The sequence below is a fragment of the Parasteatoda tepidariorum genome, chromosome 9, assembly GCF_982258835.1.
Source record: "Parasteatoda tepidariorum strain Cologne lab strain chromosome 9, Ptep-v5.0, whole genome shotgun sequence".
In the NCBI taxonomy this organism is placed as follows: domain Eukaryota; kingdom Metazoa; phylum Arthropoda; class Arachnida; order Araneae; family Theridiidae; genus Parasteatoda; species Parasteatoda tepidariorum.
The window spans coordinates 24,428,166-24,448,668 of NC_141763.1; the positions used below are offsets into that span (position 1 = coordinate 24,428,166).

A 20,503-nucleotide genomic window follows, 5' to 3' on the forward strand; every position below is an offset into this window, starting at 1 on the left:
GGCAGGTAAGAAAGTAGTGTTTCATATACACTTTTGAACCATTTACATGAACTGGTGTTGAAAATAACTTCAAATCTATTAACACGTTCACGCCGGGAAAAGTGAAAATACTGATACGGGTATAGAGAAATTACTGGTAGAAGAACTATTTCAATATTAGATAATAGTCGGGAGGAGTTAATCTATTCTCCACAATAACAATTCACTGGAAGAAGCAATTCAATATAAAAATTGCATCCGTTAAAAACAATTGGTAGTTATGGATTTTTATTATTCCCGGAAAAAAACTAAAAAATGACATTTATTGTTACCAGTTTTTACTCCGGTGCGCTGCAAAGATGAGGCAATCTAGCGTAACCCCCCGGTGGGTTACCCCGACGTGAACGTGTTAAGATGTAAACATTTTAGCAATTAATGTTATGTGGAATTTAAACTTGACACTTGTGCCAGGTAAGCACCCTAGGGGTACAAAGGGTTAGTTCTTTCTTACAAACGATGTTCGAACCAACGTCACACTAAAAGAAAAATATATTTAATTTGATTCAGGTATATTAACCTAAGTTTATGTGATTAAAGTAGAAAAGTACATAAATTTAAAAAGGCTTATTAGTTTTCAATTGCATAAACAAAGCAATCAAAATAAAGATTTAATAAATCATTGACTAAAGATTTAATTAATCTTTGATAAAATAATCATTCAGCGTGTAGATGACAAAAGCAATTTTTTTAAAATAACCCATTAAAAATGTATTTTGCTTATTAATAAAAGGTAAAGAATGCCCGAGCTTGTTTAGGCTGTAGATTAAGGTCTATGCAGTTAAAAAGAATTGTTTTTTATTTTGGTATAGAGGTATAGGTAGTCCAAGAACAAATTTCTTCTTCAGTTAATCATATAGTTAAAAAAACACTTAATCTGCTTTTTTAAAAACCTTGATGCCAATTTATTTTTAAGTGCAACAATACTTCTGACTAATGGATAACTTAAAAATGCAAAATCATCAAAACCAGTATGATATTTTTCCAGTCAAAAATTGAGTTTGACCAGCTATTGACATCTAATATAAATTAAATACGGTTTGTTGTTCGTGGATGGTTCGATAACATTTTAAAGTTTCTTGTGAGAAGACAAATTTCTTCTGAGATAAGGGTTGGAAAAAATTTCAGAAACACTTCGAAACTCAATGTAAACATTATTTCTTTTTTGCAGCAAATGTCTTGGAAGATTTTACATAGCAAAACCGTTGGTTCCATTCGAAAGATCTCGATTGAAGTTTTCAGAAAAGGTGCCCTTTTTATTCATGCAAAATTTACATCTATCAAAACAAGTGTTGGAAGTTAAAAGCTTATTTTCCTTTTTTTAATACCACTATGTATAGTTAATAACCCTTAATCACCACTATAATTAAAAAGCATTCTTTTATCAATTTTTCTTGTATTCTTGACCTGTGAGTTTTAATGAGTTAACGCATTAAAAAATATTGCGCAAGCAGATAGCGAGTTTATATGGGTATTGATTTTGAAATTGCTGGTGATGTTTGAGCATTAAAAATGCATATCAATTTTCCTGCTTATTTTATGGCGATTAAAATTCTGCATGCATACAAATAGCACCAATTCTAAAAGCATCAAGCTTGATCTTTGAATTTGGGACAATAGTTTTGCTAGGTAAAATCTGTCAAAAAAATTGCTGTTAAAAGTAAGATTATATACATACATTAGTATAGAAATGTGTGCATATTTTTGTCGAACTACTATACCCTGTATCGCTAAATTGTTTTCTTTTAATATATTTCGTAAAATGAAATATTCCAGTGTCTTATTAACCTCTTCGAGACGGGCGAGTCATATACTGGATGCTGGATAGCTCAGTGTTTGGCAGGAAGCGCCACTAACTGATTCGTCGAATCTGTGTTGCCCTATGCTCTTAGGTCATAAGAGAATAAACTTATGCTAGTGGGCGAATCATATATGCATTATCAGGGTGTCGATAATTAAGGTAAAAAAAAGATAAAACTGATTGCCAAACTATTTTTATAGCAGTTTATTTTTGGGCGGGGTAATAATTGTTTGCTTTATTTAACCCTTTGCACTCGAGAGGTGAGTGTTAGTCACCACTGCCGCCTATAAATTACCCACCACTCTATATGTGAATTTTTTTTTCATCTTAATGTTTAGTTACCACTTCATTCAGTGATCTCCGGGTATTATGAGGTAAGTTTGTAAAAAATCTTTAAAAACGTTAGTGGTTGCGTACATTTTTTTTTAACTGTTGAAAGGACTTCGAGTGCAAAGGGTTAATTCACCACTTCTTAGTTTGAATTAGAAATTGTATAGTTATACTTTTAACATACTAAGATTGGATGTTTTAGATTTAAAGTGAAAGCAAAAATATTTATGTCAATTTAGCTACGCCCAAACTTAAGCTACCGCTTTTTATTTTTTACTATTCTGATTCCGTACGAATTCATTTATGACTTGCCCGTCCCGAAAATTTTGATGTTTCTATTTTAACCAATTTTAAATCTTTCAGATAACCAAGCTTCTGAAACAAGCGACTATACAGGTCCAAAAATGCGTGTTCGGTATTCACTTTACATGGGAGACGAAAATGATGTGATCAATACTGTTTCCCTTAGAGTTCCAGAGAACTACACGGCTTATGACGTGATGAAATTAGCTGAAACAAAAAATCCAAAATACACGTAAGTATTTGAAGTTCTGCCCCAATTCTGTTATCTCTTTCAGGGGAGACTTGCTCTATCTAAAGGTCTGGTTTCTTAGGACAAGCGCCTTATCTCAGCGTCAGCGTGACGTCAACGTCCCGCTGACGCCAACAAAATACTGGTTTGTTAGCTCAAGGCCCGGTTTCTTAGAACTAGCGCCTTATCTGGGCGTCAGCGGAAAGTTGACGTAGAGCTGACGCCAAAAAAATACTTTTTTGTTAGCTCAGCGTGAGCAGTCGGTCCTATGCAGACATTATCTCTCATTGCGCATGCGTTAATAACGTAAACAAATATTTATTTTGAATTTGTATTGATTTTGTTATTGTCGACCAGTGTTTTAGAGAACAAATAATGACTTTGTCCAAGAAAAAACACATTATAGCTGATGTAAATGAAGAGTGCTATGTTTAATGAAGAAGCTATGTTTTATGATGTCAAAATCAAAATCTTGGCTGATTTCAATGTGCTGTTGGATGTTGTCCGCCATTGCTTCTGTGGTTAACGTCACGTTGTAATCCAACTGCAGTTGAGTTGGACGGCAATTGTAGTTCAAGATGAGCGTTCGATGACGCATACTATCAAACTCACAAATGGACTAATCAGAGGTTAGCGCTGATTTCCAGCTGACGTCGTCCTGTCCTAAGAAACCAAGCCTTTAATGTTTTTTTAAATGTTTATTATCTCTAAACTATGCGGGGATTAATTAATCACTTTTTTTATTGGCCAAATGCTCTGTGAAAACAGAAGAATCACTCCTTTGAAGAAATTCTTGCCGCTTCACATTTTCAATTTCAGACAGTGACGTCACCGAGTTATATAAACTTCTTACTACAAAAACATAGTGTTTCGCATATAAGTAGCATTCTTTTCTGTAACTTTTTTTTCCATAATAATTTTTTATTTTCATCTTATCTGATTACACAAATTTAACAATTGTAATCAAATATCAGCTTGTGCGATTGAAACTTGCAAGAATTCTCATAAAACACAAAAAGGGAAAACTTAATTTTTTTTGTTACCCCAGTAAATGCAAAAAATGCCAACTGAGGAATTAGAAAATTATTTAGAAGAATTTATCCTGCTGTGAATAAAAACGCATTATGTTTATTCTTTTCTTTAAGAACTTAGAAAGCAATGCCGTCCCGTAACTTCGAAAAGAAAAAAAAAAGCAGACAAAAATGTTGAGATAAAAAAAGTGAATAAAATAAAATAAAAATAAGTAGACAATTAAAACCCTGAACTACCAAAATAAAATTTATAAATGTTTGAAAGTTTTTCCAATTTCATAATTTAATAATCCAATTTTTTAATGTCATAATTCTTAATATTTATGTGTCATTTTAATTATAACGCCTTACTTTTAAATATCTATGAAATAAAATTTCTGTTTTTATGCACCCAAGAATTTTTTTTTTGTTAATTAAAATAAATTTAATTAGATTTTTAGGTTGTTGTTTCCTAGCATAAAAAATTACTACTAATGATAAAATATGTCAAAATTAGGTATCCAAATTTTGGAAGTAGGCGGTACAAATCCCGCTGTAACAGCAGCTGTATTTTTTTTTTATGATCTCTTCTGCTGCATGTGAGATAATTTATGATTCAACACTTAATTATGGATTTAATAAATTCATTTTTCATTGATTTTGTCCGCCAATACATTATTATGAATGTAGTGGTGGAATGGTAGTTCTTTTCAATCATCAAATTCTGGTCAAATTATTTTTGTATAATTATATTGTTGAGATTCAATCTATGTACTCAATACTCTTATTTTTTTAATCGTTGATTTTTTTCCCTACATCTAATACTTCCTAGTGGTAGAAAAGAATTGTATAGCTACTTTTTGAGCCTTATTGCGAAGAATTTTTCTTAGTGATTTTATATTTTTGTCCCTGTACTGTAATATATATATTTTGTAATGTAAATGTATATATTTTGATCTGAAATTACGCATTTCTAATTTCTACCACCAAAGTACCCACAGTCTGAAATTTTATTTTAATGTGGCAGCAAAAGTGAGATATTACTAGATGTTCTAAGCTATCAATAAATATTTAATTTAAAAGAAATATTTATGGTAAAAAAAATAACTCGTGTATTATAATTTCGTAATTCACAAATGAATGATAAGTATAAGCATTTTTCAGTAGTCATGATAAATCCTAGCTACCAGTTATTTATTTTGTCGTTTGAAGCCTGAGTAATCACAATAGAAAATATTAATTTAGCTATGACACTAATTGATTACCACTTCTTTCAAAAAAGTACTCTTTACTACCATTCAAGTGTTAGTTGGATAAGCAGAGATACCAACTGCTCCGGACACGCCAGATTAATTAAAAAAAAACGGTAAAAAACTGCAAAGCAAATTTTGCAAATATTTGACTATTTTTGCTTGCTTTTAAAAGGTATAGCATGGCATAAGTATCATAAAGTGGAAAGGCACAGCATTACATAAGAACTAGTCCTAGTGTTTTGATTTTATTGGGCACCTGGGCCGTGAAGCGGCCCCTATCCCATTCATCTGGAATTTTAGAACAGTTTTGGTTGAGCAATGAGGTAAGCAGGCAATGGAGTTGCTTTTATGAATGTTTCAAGCTCTTTGCTTGAATAACTAAAAAGGAATCAAAAATAAATTGAGCAGCTTTCTCTAAACTGTGTTTGTTTGATTTTGGAGTTGTTCAGAATTGTATCAGCATGAGTAAACGTTATTTTCAGAAAGGTTGATGAAATTATTTGTTTTGATAGTTATGATATGAGGCGTCGGAGGTGAAATGTGCAGCTATTGGTCTGTAGTTTTTATCTTTGATATAATTTTCAAATTTAAAGATTTCATTAAAATTTGCTGTTTTACATTCTATGGCTTTATCGAAAAAATCTGCGTTTAGCTTGTATATATGCTGTGATAGAGTTGGTATTTTGAGGTCTGCATGTATATTGGTATTCCGGATGAACCATCTTGCACAGGTTATTTTTCTAAGGATCTTGTTTTGGCATTGGTTTAATTTCTTCAGTAGATGTTGAGGTATCGTTGTCCAGGCAGGTGAGGCATAGGTAAGTATTGGGCGGATCATTGCTGTATATAGTAGCTTCTTTAGTTTAAGTGACATATTCTGATTATATATTAATGGTTGTATGGCTATTATTGCTGCATTCGCTTTATCTATTGTGCTTTTGATGTGATTATTCCAGGTGAGTTTGCTATTGATTATAAGGTCAAGATAATTTGCTTTTTTAACTATTGGTATGTTGAACATTTTTGGTTGAAGTTGTGGAAGTATTTTAATTCTTCTTTTTTGTATAATTAATATTTGTGATTTTCCAGCATTTACTGCAGTTTTCCATTTTAAGCACCATCTTCTATTTCGTCTATATGATCTTGTAGTTTTTGAAGAGCATGATTTGGGTTTCTGGATTTAATAATAATACCGGTATCGTCTGCGTAATAGGCTGTTATGCTGTTATAATCGGCTTTGTTTATAGGAAAATCATAAGTGTATAATATGTATAATATCGGTCCCAGAATGCTGCCCTGTGGTACTCCGGCTGTGATGTTTCTCTTTGTGGATTTTTTGTTTTTGATGGTGATTTGAAATGTTTTATTAGAAAGATAGCAGGATAGGAGTTTGATTATGCCGGGTGGAAAATTCAGCTGTATGAGTTTATATATTGTACCAGTGTGCCATACTTTATCAAATGCTTTGGATATGTCAATCATCAGGAAGGCTATTGTTTCTTTATTTATGATTGCTCTGCCAGTATAGTCTATTATTCGGAGTAACTGGTGGTATCTAGTTTTTGTCGGAATCCATACTGTTCGTCGGGGAGGGCTGTAAGAAGTGGTTTTATTCTATTGTAGATGATTTTTTCGTATATTTTTCCAAGTATGTTAAGTAGACTGATTGGGCAATAACTCTCAGGGCAGCTTGGGCATTACATAAGAACTATCAAGTGGTGAATTATATAAGTCTACGAATTATTTAGAAATAGTGGTGGATAAAAATCTATTAAATTGAATTTATTAAACAAAAATCACAATTGATAAACTACCACTTTAAAATATATATTTGCTGTCCGGAGCAAGTTGGCATCTCTGGATAAGGATTATAAAGAAGTTCGTTCCTTCGTTGTAGTGGAACTGGGACTCTGAGGCCATTACGGCCCTTTTCTCATTCATCCTGAAATTAGATTAAGAAACATACATGACAAAAAAGAGTTTGGGGAGCAAAATGGAGTTCGTGAGAGAAAAAATTGCACTTTGCCATTATTAGGTAATAACAAAATTACAAGTAATGAAAAAGGTAAAATTAACGTACAATGGGAAAATATGCACTAATGAATATTTATAGTTTGGGAACACATACAAAGGGAGCGGGGCGAGTTAACACGTTCACGCCGGGCAAAGTGAAAATACTGCTAGAAGAACTATATTAGATAATATTCGGGAGGAGTTAATCTATTCTCAACAATAACAATTCACTGTAAGGAAATTTATCATCATCAATATTTATCTGGGCGACTGGGGCCGTTAGCGGCCTTTTTCAAATTCGTCTTGAATTGTGATCTTTAGGATGGTTCTTTCTGGTAAAGGAGACTTATCACGACGAAGAAGCAATTCAATATAAAAATTGCATCCGTTAAAAACAATTGGTAGTTATGGATTTTTATTATTCCCGGAAAAAAACTAAACAATGAAATTTATTGTTACCAATTTTTACTCCGGTGCGCTGCCAAGATGAGACAATCTAGCGTGAACGTGTTAAAGGAATGTGAGGATGTGTGTATAGTAAGTGTGGCTCTGTTAAAGTAGAGACCCGGTCGTCCTGGTAATTAGCACTCGTGCCGGGTTGCTTGCTCTCTACACTAAAGTTACAGTGATTAACTTACCCTTGATCAGACCCCTAGGGGTTGCTTTTTGACAGGGATAAGCTGAATCTGAATGTGAGTAACTCAGTCAGTGTTTGTGTTGTTAAGTGTTAGTGTGATATTCGAAGTGTGCTATGGGTCTAAGCAGATTGAGATTTATGCAGTCGAAAATATCATTAAAATTTGCGGTATCGCAGGTGGCGGCTTTAATAAGGAAGTTTCTGTTTAATTTGTTGAAACGATGATCAAAGCGATCAATGTTAAGATCTCTATAAATGGCGTTTTTGCGGATAAACCATCTGGCTCCCGTGAGCTTTCTCAAGATGTTGTTTTGGAGTACGATAAGTTTTTTGAGGCCTTTCGCGGAGGCGTTACACCAGGCAGGTGAGGCGTACGTCATGATAGGACGTATCATAGAAGAATACAGGAGTTTTTTTAGTTCTAATCTGAGTTATCGGTTGAGGATTATAAAGAAGTGTTTTTCGGATATCTTAAATATTATGTTTATACATTTATACGTAGTGGTGGTCAAAATTCTTTGTTGTTGAATTTATAAAAATTATAAATTATTGCGAAATAACTTTCTACAGTTTTTATGGAAAATTCGTTGCAGTTGAAGGGTGTACGTTTTTCTTCGATAGGCTATTATTGATTTCGAAATTTTCATTCCACAAGGACTCCTTTTCTACTATTTGAATTATGAAAAAGAGATTGTAAAAATTCCATTATTTGAAATTAATTGTCACTGAAGTAGTGGCCGGCAATGTATGGCCTTCGGGCCATAAATTTTTTGTTGTTGTTGTTTTTGTATTTGACAGTACGTGTATATATTTGGATAAAATACAGGCGGGCGAGATTGCAGAGCAGATTTTACAGACCAAGGCTGCAAATTTTCGGTAAAGACTAAGTACTAGTCGTAAGAACATATCATTTTTATCTTTAGTTTGGAGAAATAAATTACTCATAACTACCACTATTTAGTAACACTTTAATACATGCATTTTGTGATCCTCAGTGCTTAAAAATATACTTTTTTTAACTTTTCGTGAATGGAGGAAATCATGAAAAGTCACAGAAGTCATCCGAAAATAGGATTCTAAAAATATATTAAATCCAAATTTTTAAAAGATTTTTTCCAGTGGTAATAATTTTTTTTTTTAATTTGTCCAATTTCGTCACCACTTAAAACCGTTTCATGCTTATTAATGTGTATCTTTTAACATAATTATTTTAACATAATTATTTTTTCATCTTAACCAGTATCTATGCTTTAACCCTTTAATGGGCTATTTATTTCTAGTAAAGGTAAATTAAAGTATTTTTGGAATTGAAATTGTTTTAAGAATAGTAATTGATATAAGAATGAAAAACCCCATTTAGTTTATAAAAATGCGATATTTTTGGTGGCAAATATAATCAACACGCCCTATTAGGAATTTACTGAATTTTATTCTTCTTTATTTATAAAATAAATTTTATAAATGCTACAAACTTCTAAAGGAATTATTTATTTTATAACTTTTATACGTTTTTTAAACTAACAAATGGTTGCCAATTTTATTCAAACGCACTTCAAGAAAGCTGAAGTTATTAACAAATGGAAACCTAAATTAAAAGTGGTGAAAAAGTGGTGGGAAGTATACTTCCCATGGCCTTCGAAAAGGTTAAGAAACATGTATAAGTTATTGCAAGGTATTTCAGTTGAATATTAATTTTTGTATTAATTTCTTTGCAGTTTTGCATACAAAAAGATTTCTGGTATGATGTATGTGTATCAAATTGATAAAACGATTAATGATCCTGAATTAGGCTACTTCTGGATGCTTTATCTTGGCCAAGAAATTACTAATGCTACTCTTAACCACTACAATTTGAGTAAGTCGTTCATTAATTACAATTTACTACTTCGGAGTTGCCTATTACTCCGAATTACATAAATTATTTTTAAAAGCGATAGAGAATTACAAGCTAAAACTCGCAGATTTTATATAAATTTTGCCAACTTTTAAGTAGGGTCATCAAAGTTCTCTCTTTCTCTTTATTTAACTAAAACTGGGTGCCTGGGCCGCGCAGCGGCCCCTAACCCATTCATCATGAAGTATTTACAAGTTGAATTAAAAAACATTTTGAATTATGCAGCATTTAGGTAGCATTACAGAAGATCAAGCATATTTGCTTGATTAATTAAACATGATTTGATATTTAATATAAGTCATGATTTATGCAATAATCAGAAATTTTCGTGAATATAAAAAGCACAATTGATATTTAAGCATTGATTGGTATTAAATTTGATGCAATCATAGGTTGCGATTAAAATATGAATTAAATTAATGTATAAACAATTACAATTGATATTTTAGCATTGAATGGAATTTAAATTTGATGCATTCATAAGTTATGATAAATTATGAGTAAAATTAGAATATATGCAAATGCGATTGACAATTTAGCATTGAATAAAGTTAGAATTGTGTAATTTTAAGTTGTAAAACAAATATAACATGATATATGATAAATTTACAGAAGTTTTGTTTAATATTGGTGTCGCCATCTATCGGACACAGTTTGCTATTTAATTGAGCTGTTTTACTTTTTTCATTGAAGAAGAGTTTGATAATCTACATATTACACTAATGCAAGAGTTCAGAATGAATAGTCCGGAATTGGGCATGACTATGACATTATGGAGCATTATCTCTAATGATTCTTTGCAGTAATTGGAGTAGCTCTTCATTCTTTATGAGTTCCTGCAGTTCTTTTATTATTATGACAAGTCTGCGAGCCATACCGGCTGTTGTTGTGGGAATCGGGCGAGAGCCCTTCCTAGTGGGACGGGCTATGCACCCAGTGTAGTTTGCGGTGTGGGATTCACTACAGTTGCAACATTTTGGTGGAGTGTGTCTGTCCTTTCTGCATTCATGGGAGCGATGATTGCCAGCGCATTTCACACATCTTGAGGCAGCGTTGCATGATCTTTGAGTGTGGTGGAATGCTTGACAATTAAAACATTGAATTGGTCCACGACCCCCTCTAAATCTCTCTATTCTGACTGGAATACTTTGAATAGTGGTGATGGAGTTAATTTGATGATTTTGCACTGTATTTTTAAGAATTATGAGAAAAAGTGGGAGGAGCCTATAGGCCTCGCCCACTTTTCTCTTAAACTGTATGACTTTATGAGTTGTAATGCCTGTTTTTGCCAGTTGATGGGAGATCTCATCTGTTTTGTATTCTGTTGATAGTCCACGGAGTAATACTTTAATATGTATGGTTGGATGTGCTTGTGCAGAGGTTATGGGTGTGTCTGTTTCTTCATTGGGAACTTCCATGGGTGGAGCTATGTCAGAGTTGACTATTGTTTCAGATAGTAGCAAGGAGGTGGCGGCATCTATTGGTGAAGAAGAGGTGCTTTCTGTAATCATGATTTGTGTATCCTCAATATTTTTGACTTTGTTTTGCTTTTTCTACTTCCTTTTTCGCTTTTTTGTAGGAGGCTCTGCATTATTTTTAGCTATATTTTCTGTATCGGTTGTCATTTCGCTTTTCTGTTCTAAATTTTGGCCTGCATCTTGAGTTTCCATAAGTTGAGTTTTGAGTTGCGAGCAATCCTGGAGCTCTTTCGCTGCTGTTTCAATTTCTTCGTTGGTCATCCTTATCATTTCCATCCATTCTTCATATAACTTTCGTTCACCTGGACTCATGCTTTCCACATTGACCGTTGGTTCTCGTGAAGTCTTTTCGGTTTGCCATTTTCCGCCACGTGGATGATTTTGATATGTAGCCATATTGCGTGATTTGATTTTGTTGTCGAATTCTGTGGATTCCTCATCCGTCGTAGAGTCACTGAGGTTTTGACGCCCGGTAGGCGTGCTTGTCTTTCCACCACGTCCGCAACGTCGAAGACTCATTTTGCAGTACTTTAAAAATTGAATTGAATAAACTTAAACTTAATTTGTGCACTTTACTTCAAACTTTGCCACGTCCAGACATAATTTCGAGAGAATTATTAAGAACTACTCACCAAAAGGATTAAACATCAATAACTCAAAACATCAAAATTTTTTCCTCGTCAGGAACATCAAATGGGCTGACCGGAGCTCAGAATCTGACACCTTGTGTAACACTCGACATCTGGTCAGGTATCATATCATCAAATTTTCAAACCATGACATCAACATGACCCGAAAAATTTTTTCGACATCGGAGACCGGGTCATCAAAGTTACAAAAAGGGGTGACTTATAATCCTTCAAATTGTTTCGAAGTAGTGGTGAGTAAAAACAGCATAACTCGAATTTTTCAAGAGCTTAGCTGCTGACTTGTTGAGAAAAAATTTTCTTACTTTTAGCAACATTATAGCGTTTTGTCACAATAAATCTTCTATTCAATGTTTCAAAAAAATTGTCCACTTACCACGACAAACCAATAATTAAAAAATATGTAGATGTGATCTATTTAATAACTAATTTAACTCTTTAATTGTTTACATATTTGATTTTTAGAAAATATTTTCAACTTTAATTGTAGCTTTACTAATACTTTAAAATCTCTTTCCGCACGTTGGCAGGTATGTAAGAGTCATTTATTAGAAGACTACGATTCGGAAATATTTAACAGCTTTTTTTGAGCTATTTTATTTTATATATTTTTTATAACCGTCGATCCTAATTTCTGGGTTTACAACTACCGTTCAATTCCGTAGCTATGTAATTTTGAACCCAATATAGAAGACAAGAGAATTCCTAGATCAAGTATTGGAAGAAATTCGCCTTCGTCGTGAATTTTTTGATGGAATTAACCGGCATTTGCATTACATGGTGCGGAAAACCTTCTAAGGTTAGCCTGACGGCAAGGGGACTCTTACCCATGATCCGTCTACGTCAGCACTGTAGTCGGTTTTTTTACGGTGATTTTACGTCAGCACTGTAGTCGGTGGGAGCCAGGTGCGGAATTCGTATCGATTCACCTTATTAGAAGGCGAACATTCTATACCCTGAGAAACCACGGTTCACGTGAACGTGTATCAACATCGAAAACTTTTAAAACAACGTTGCACAGACTTCTTATTGCTAGCTTTCTTAAATCATGTGAAATAAGGAAAACAAAATTTAACCCTTTGCCCTCGAAGTTCTTTCAACAGTTAAAAAAATGAAGGCAACCACTAACATTTTGAAAGATTTTTCACAAACTTGCCTCATAATACCCAGAAATCACTGAATGAAGTGGTAACTAAACATTAAGATGAAAAAAATTTCACAATTAGAGTGGTGGGTAATTTACAAGAGACAGTGGTGACTCACACTCACCTCTGCAAAGGGTTCATAATCAATTAAAAGGTAATAAGAATTAACAAAAATGATATCTAAAAATCGTAGCAAATATACGTCTTTCTGTTCACAATTAAAGAAACTGATGTAAGAATAATAAATATTGCTCCTTGCAAACGATTTCTTTCTTCAGCGAAACACCGGTAAAAATTCTTTAATTTGCATTTGATTTGCTAATGGCAGGGCAGCATAATACGCGCCAATTTTAGTGAACTGTTTGAGGTAGCATTCTGAAATTTGGACAGGGGGAAGGGGGTATTTAAGACCCTCTCCTAGAAAACGTTCATTAGATCGTTCTTGGGATAATCTACCAAAAACGTGCTCTGCTTAATCTATTGAGATGAAGCCACCGGGAAGGAGAAAATATGGTATTAACACGTTCACGCCGGGAAAAGTGAAAATACTGGTACGGGAAAAGAGAAAATACTGATAGAAGAACTATTTCAATATTAGATAATATTAGAGAGGAGTTAATTTATTATCAACAATAACAATTCACTGTAAGGAAATTTATCACGGCGAAGAAACAATTCAATATAAAAATTGCATCCGTTAAAAACAATTTGTGGTTATGGATTTTTATTATTCCCGGAAAAAACTAAAAAAGGAAATTTATTTGTTACCAGTTTTTACTCCGGTGCGCCGCCCGATGAGACAATCTAGCGTGACCCACCGGTGGGTCACCCCGGCGTGAACGTGTTAAACAAGAAAAAAATTATTCTAGCATCATTAACCCACTAATGCCAAGCAACGAAAAGTGGTCTTGAAATGAAAAACATATATTTAAAATGAGTGGCAGAGCATCTTTCTGTTAACTATCACTTTACATTTAAAACTGAACGAAGTCTTAACATAAAAATCCAAATGTAAATATTATTGTAGTTAATAAGTAGTGGTGAACAGAATCTGTTTCTTTTAAATAAATCTTAATATTGAAACATTAATTTTATTACTTTTTTCTTATAAAAGAACGCTAAGGATATAAGAACTGCGTTCAATGAAACTCTTAATTTGCATTCCACAACATCATCGAAACTCCACCAAGATCAATGTGAAATGGGCCTCAGGTGCCCGGACCGGATGTTTTTTACAGATTAAGTTCAGCTAGTCATCCCAATCAAAGAACGGGATGTCAATTAGTGTAGGACTATTATTAAAATGTAACCTTAAATCTGTATTCGTGACTATATTTGTTTAGTTGGAAATATTAATTGTAATGGTGAATACGAAATTATTAACGTATACCTTATTTTCTTCATTTTGTTACTATACCTATATATGCAGAGATGCCAACTGCTCCGGACACGCCAGAATAATTAAAAAAGCGGTAAATAACTACAAAGGAAATTTTGCAAATATTTGACTATTTTTCCTGCTTTTTAAAAGGTATAGCATGACGCAAGTGCTATAAATGGTGAATTATATAAGTCTACGAATTGTTCAGAAATAATGGAGGATAAAAAGCTACTAAATTGAATTTATTAAACCAAGAATCACAATTGATGAACTACCACTTTGAAATATATATTTGTTGTCCGGAGCAAGTTGGCATCTCTGTATATGTATAAGGATTAATAGAACCCTGTGTTTCCTTAATCTGTCTGGAAGATTATGGATTTAATTTATCACCATTGTGTTAGGTTTAAAAAATAATCAATATTTTATAAACTTCTAGAAAAGTATTATTTATTTTATTTTATTATTTTATTTTTGTAGGTCCAGATCAACTTGTTATGCAGGATAAAGAGCATCTCGTCATGTGGTACAAGAAAGCTCATTTCTGAAAGAAGAAAATCTCAATGATTAATTTTTACTTTAGCTTGTAAAATTGTACTTATATTGAACTGTAGAAAAATATATTAAAAAGTCGTTTTTGGTTGCATTAAGTTTAGTTAATGTTCATGATGGACCCAAACTATTTTTTAATCTTCGACGACAATTTAAAATTAAAATTTCACCGATTACTTTTTGAGGAATAAAACCAAATCTTTTTTTAAGAAAATACATTTGTTTTTGAGGTTTATGTCTTCTTTTAAGCATTTTGTAAAAATTTTAAATCCTGCGGTATCACAATTTATGTGTATTACAAAGAATTTGCAATTAAGCTATGCAGTATGAGGGTCTAAAAAATCATTATTGACATCCCGATGTATGTTCTTTTTTCGAATAAGCGTTATTTTGGATCGCATCGGATCGCATAAAAACTACAGTTTGGGGTGAGAAATCGATTGCATATTTGAAATAAGCGATGCGAAAGCATCTTTGAGTTAAAAACATTCAGTACATATAGTCAAAATAATGACACCAGATCAAATAAATTATGTCAATTACTATATCTAATCAAAATACAATCGAAAAATCTTTCATTAAAATTAATTTGTTCTTAAAATTCAACTCATAATTTTACCTTTTGAAAACTTTGTTGAATTCGATTTCTTCACTCGCGATTTCTTCTTAACCGGCTAACGCCCAGCGTCATATATTTAGGACAGTTCCTTTTTTCAAAGACATTCATTGTGGTGGGAAACTTTTTTCAGTATTTTCATTTATCTGGGTGAATTAAAGGATTCTCAGATACCACAATGATTTAGTTATTTCTGATCAGATCTAGAATTCTAAGGAACAAGTACTTTTTGATCTATCAATGACTTTTTGAATGCCTTAACAGTAGAAAAACCAATTAATTTCGATAATATATTATAGCACTTTTTCCATAAAACCACTTTTTGTATCATTTCAATTTATAAATTCGGGACAAAACGGGTTAAAGCGTCTCATACAGTTATATTTAGTATCAAAAATTCTAGATATAGATATGAGGCAAAATAATTTCAGGAAGGTTTTGATGGGGTTTAGCACAAAAAGAGATGGAAATTCGATCTACAATATTATAAAACATCTTAATGATATTTGACGGTCAAAGTACTGTTCATTGTCAAAGTATTCAAGGACCTCACAAGACCTTACACTCTCTTCCAAGCAATATAAATGATTCATTCACTATTCATATAAAATTGAAAAAAAGTGTATTTTTGAAATCATATTTCATGTATGAACGTGAATCCGAAACGGGTGTAAGATGCTGCTTACAATCTCCTTTAAACATTGTACCAATCCGAAAATGTTAATTTTGACCTCGATTGGCTGTTCAATGTCTCAAAAGAATTTATACAGAATGTGTCTGGACTGCTTTCAAATATGTCTTCGAAATTGTTTACCGAGAAGTTCAGGATTAACAGTTAAAGATGTCCTAGATGAAAACATAATAAAGTTGCTTTTCCAAAAAGAAAAATTAGACAACAACCATATTGCAATGAGTAACCTGTGATTGCCTTGCAGAAATCACAATTTTCTTTATTTTGTAGTGAAGCTTATTTTTCAAAATTGTATTTGTTTGAACTGGAAGTAAAGATTCTTTAAAGTATATTGAAATGATAAAACTATTTCAAACACATTTTTCAAGAAAAATAGCGAAGGAAAATTGTTAAATTAATGTAAGACATTAAACGAAAATCTTAAAGCACATTACTTTGCGCTTTAATCCTTTAATAGATACTTTCCTTTGTAATATATTTCCATCACCACTTGTCCCGCAGTGGACTGGTCTCCAGCAGATCACCGAAGTCAAGCATCACTGACTGAGGTCAGTGTGCGGGTGGGTGACCACTTGGATCAGTCTGCGTAGGGACCGAGGGTGTGCGGTATTGGTCCTCGCTAAACTGTTCTACCGTAAAGTGCTCGATTTCGCGTGCAGGTCGTCGGGCTACCGAAGCGGGGGTGCCATCCCCTCTGCAGAGGATCAAAACTGCGATGGCATGTCTTCGGATCATCCTCAGGCATGTTTCCCAGACCGTCGCCAATAGCCCATTGTGAAGCTCTAGTGCGACGTTAATAAACAAATCAAATCAAACCATCACCACTTACAGTGGTGATGGAACTAAATTACGAAGGCGACGCGTCTTATGTGTATCGTTTTTCTGATTAAAATTAAAAATATTTTCATTTTTTTTAAAATCTAATTGAAAAATCTTATTATTACATTGTGTTAGATAAAATTAATTTGATTTTCAAATAAAACTGTCAAATAAATCCTAATAATAAAACACTCAGTCATCATTTTTTTTATGGTAAAATGAAAGCATTCTTTTCAAAAGGTACAAGGCAACATAGTTACCCTCGCTTTAATATATTTTTTATAGCCCATTGCATTTATATTTTCGTTAATAAAATTAATCTAGTAAACTGGATCGATTTTATTTCATTAAAAATAATATATTTCAATAAAATATATAAAAAACGCACCGAGTGTTTGAATTACATATGATTAATTCTCATTTCATAAATAATTTTTCTTTCCATCACGCCTGCTATGCTTTGAAAGTATTGACCAACGTGATGTATACATAAACTCTATTTTAATAATAAATGATAAGCAACAGATTATTGTGAAAAGTAGCTGAAATCTTACAAGCAAAAAACTGAATTTCTAAACAGTCATTTCATTCATTCTTAATCAATTGCAATTTTTAATGCCTTATATCTCCCTGGTTTATTTATTTTATAGAGATAATTGTCTAACCCAGCAATTTTTCCCCCAACTGATAGGCATTCAAAGACGGGAAAATGATAGCAAGAGACCATATCATTTGACCTCTGTCCCCTAATGGTTTCTTACTTCACACTATCGATTGTAAATATGTTCTCTGAATGTAGATATCCGAAATATAGATTGTATCAGTGATTAAGGTTATTCCATATCTCCACAGATGTTTAAGTAAGTGGACAGTTACCAAAGATTTTTATTTTTATCATTCAAGGAAGAAAAATGATTCAACTTAATTTAGCTTCCGTTGTTTTCGGAATATTATTTTGTTTTACGTGTAAGTATATCTTCAGTTTCCAACACTTCTAAAGATTTTTCTTATCCTATTGTCATTTAAAACACTATGCATCGATCTGCAATTTTTAAATGATTCTGGATTTTCTCAGATTATTATAGTAAATTAATGACTAGTCGCGTGAAAGTTAAAACAAATAATTATAATTTGATAACAGAAACGTTTAATATATGGGTCATTCTCACAAAAACAGTCATTTTCATGTCCCCAGTATATTTTATGTTTGTTTTACAGCTTACGAAGAAAAAAAATTCAGGGAAAGTGTCCTTCAGAATGCAAGCTAACAAAAGAATAAAAATAAAATTATCAATTTTCATTTTTTATTTATTTTAGGTAATTAAAATATACCAATATGTCATTCCCTCACTTGTCCCCACTGCTGATTTAAAAAAAGAAAAAAATTGTTTCGGAAATAAAAATTTTTTTTTTACAAATTCGTGTTTTTTATTTCAGAATACTGAAATATAGAATTCAGGAAATCAATTTTAAATTTAATTTCTGATAAAAATATTAACACAGCTATTTTAAACTTTGTCCCCAGTGTTTCGCGTCATTCCCTCACAACTATGTTCTTATCACCTGCAATCTTCTTAGAATAAAAATATTTTAATAAAAACTTCAGAAGTTAACAACTGGCATCATAGAACAAAATTGCAGTATGTTTCCATCTTCAACTTAAAGAAGCTTTGCTGTGGAATAAATTTGAATGAATCAAACCAGGTAAAATTTTTTACATTCGTCATTCCCTCATGTCATTTTTTAGAGTAAAATAAAATACAACTTCATCGAGAAAGTGGATAATTATATGTTGCTTTCTTGTATGAATATAATTGTATGCGATTGACTTCAGAAATTAATTAGGCCTAACTGTTATTTTTAAATTTTATTGAATTCGTCATTCCCTCACTAGTGTATAAAGTGAGGGAATGACGCTGAAGTGAGGGAATGATTCAAGATGAGTATATTATCAAATTTTTTTTGTTCAATCGTGCCAGCCAATTTTATTTCCCAAACCTGTAAAAACTATTAAATATATAAGACTAAATTATTATAAATATTAGATATACTTAGTATGTTATAATTTTCAAACTTTAGGTAGATGTAACTTAGATAAAAACATGTATTAAAATAAAATATCATTCCCTCACTATTAGTGTCATTCCCTCACTTTTTAAATAGTGAAAATAATTAATTTACTTATTAATTAATTTGAAAAATAAATTAAAAAATTAATAAATTAATTTATTAAATTAATTAATTTATTTATTTAATTAATTTATTTATTAAATTAATTAATTATTAATTATTATAAATTAATTAATTATAAATTAATTATTTAAAAAAATAATTAATTCGAATATTAAGTATAATTTATAGGATATATACTTTCTTTATAATGCCATTACATATTTCTATTAATATAAAAAGTTTCAGAGCTTTTTATTCACTTTACTTTTTTGGGATTTTATGAACTGAAAAATGACAGTTTTCGTGAGAATGACCCATATATCTCTGATTACTGAACATTAATGCTTTAATAACTCATAATATTTAAATTGGTAACGAAGTAAAACGGATGAGCAGAATTATTTTAATTTTGTTAGTATTTAAAAAGATTTCTTTGTCATCTTATAAATTTTATTCAAATGAAGCGTAAATTTTGAATTGAAATTTTTAACATAGATCTAGTCAAAAAGGTTTCTAAATTTCAATTGGAGAAATCTTCTAGAATTCTTTTTGGGGATTTAAGCCCTGTCGTAGCAAAACTAATAACTTTTATTATTTAAAAAAAAAAAATAACAGGAATTTAGGTCATTAATTTCTCTTTCTCGGTTCACCATAAATGGTACAAAAATAAAAATTGTATACAAAATATTGAGAAAAAAAACCGTCACAAAAGCTTAAGAGAAATGACACAAGCTTTCTTTAAGGCAAAATAATTTAATAAGAACTGCAGCTTAGGTTCAGGTTGAGAATACCTCCCTAAAAACTGAAACTTAGATAAATATTTGCAACCTTTTGGCAAGTAATTTACTGATGATTATAAATACTGTAGTTTTGTTAAGGGTTCTCCTTAGCATAACCTTAGCTGCAGCTTTTATAAAGGTTTTTTTTACAGCTTTTGTAAAGGTTAATCCCTCTCCTGCACCTCTTAGCATGTCTACTAAACAAAGTTTGAATTGAATTTTCACTGCTGTCCTCAATAATTTAACATTGAACACTGCTTTGCACGCCTGAAAAGGCGCTTGTCTTTATAAAAAAGAAAAGAAATTGACCACCACCCAGATAGCAAAATAAGGTTTATTTTAACTCAGCAAAAACCTTTCAATGTAAACCTAAAAAGGTTTATTATGCGGTTTACGTGTAAACCTTCAAACGAGATCTGTGACAATCTGCTCTATTCTACACACATTGCCCTAATCCAAAACCTAGGAAAACAACCTTCTGTATAAAAACCTTAAATCGAGCTTGACTTGGAGTTTTCAAGCGTGAAAAAATCCTTCAATAAAACTTGACTCAAGGTGCAAATAATCTTACATCTAGGTAATTATAAGGTTTCTTTTTGCAAAGTCTTGTATGCTCACCTAAAATCCACTTTGTCTTGAAATTTTAATGGATAATGCAATTTGATCTATTGCTAGAGTGGCGTAAGCTATGGATCTAAGTGACCATTTTACCTAAGT

General features: G+C 31.9%; 1 protein-coding gene across 2 annotated transcripts in view; it reads left to right on the forward strand.

The window, feature by feature from the left end:
* The window catches only part of LOC139424772 (uncharacterized protein CG3556-like), a 39,713-nt gene extending 24,910 nt beyond the window's left edge, over nt 1-14,803 (forward strand). For both annotated transcript variants that reach the window (XM_043051528.3, XM_043051522.3), the window contains 3 exons: nt 2,531-2,702; nt 9,328-9,467; nt 14,638-14,803. In XM_043051528.3, coding sequence (XP_042907462.2) covers nt 2,531-2,702; nt 9,328-9,467; nt 14,638-14,705 — 380 coding nt within the window. In that variant the 3' untranslated portion in view covers nt 14,706-14,803. The remainder of the gene's footprint in view (nt 1-2,530; nt 2,703-9,327; nt 9,468-14,637) is intronic.
* Nucleotides 14,804-20,503: the final 5,700 nt, after the last annotated feature.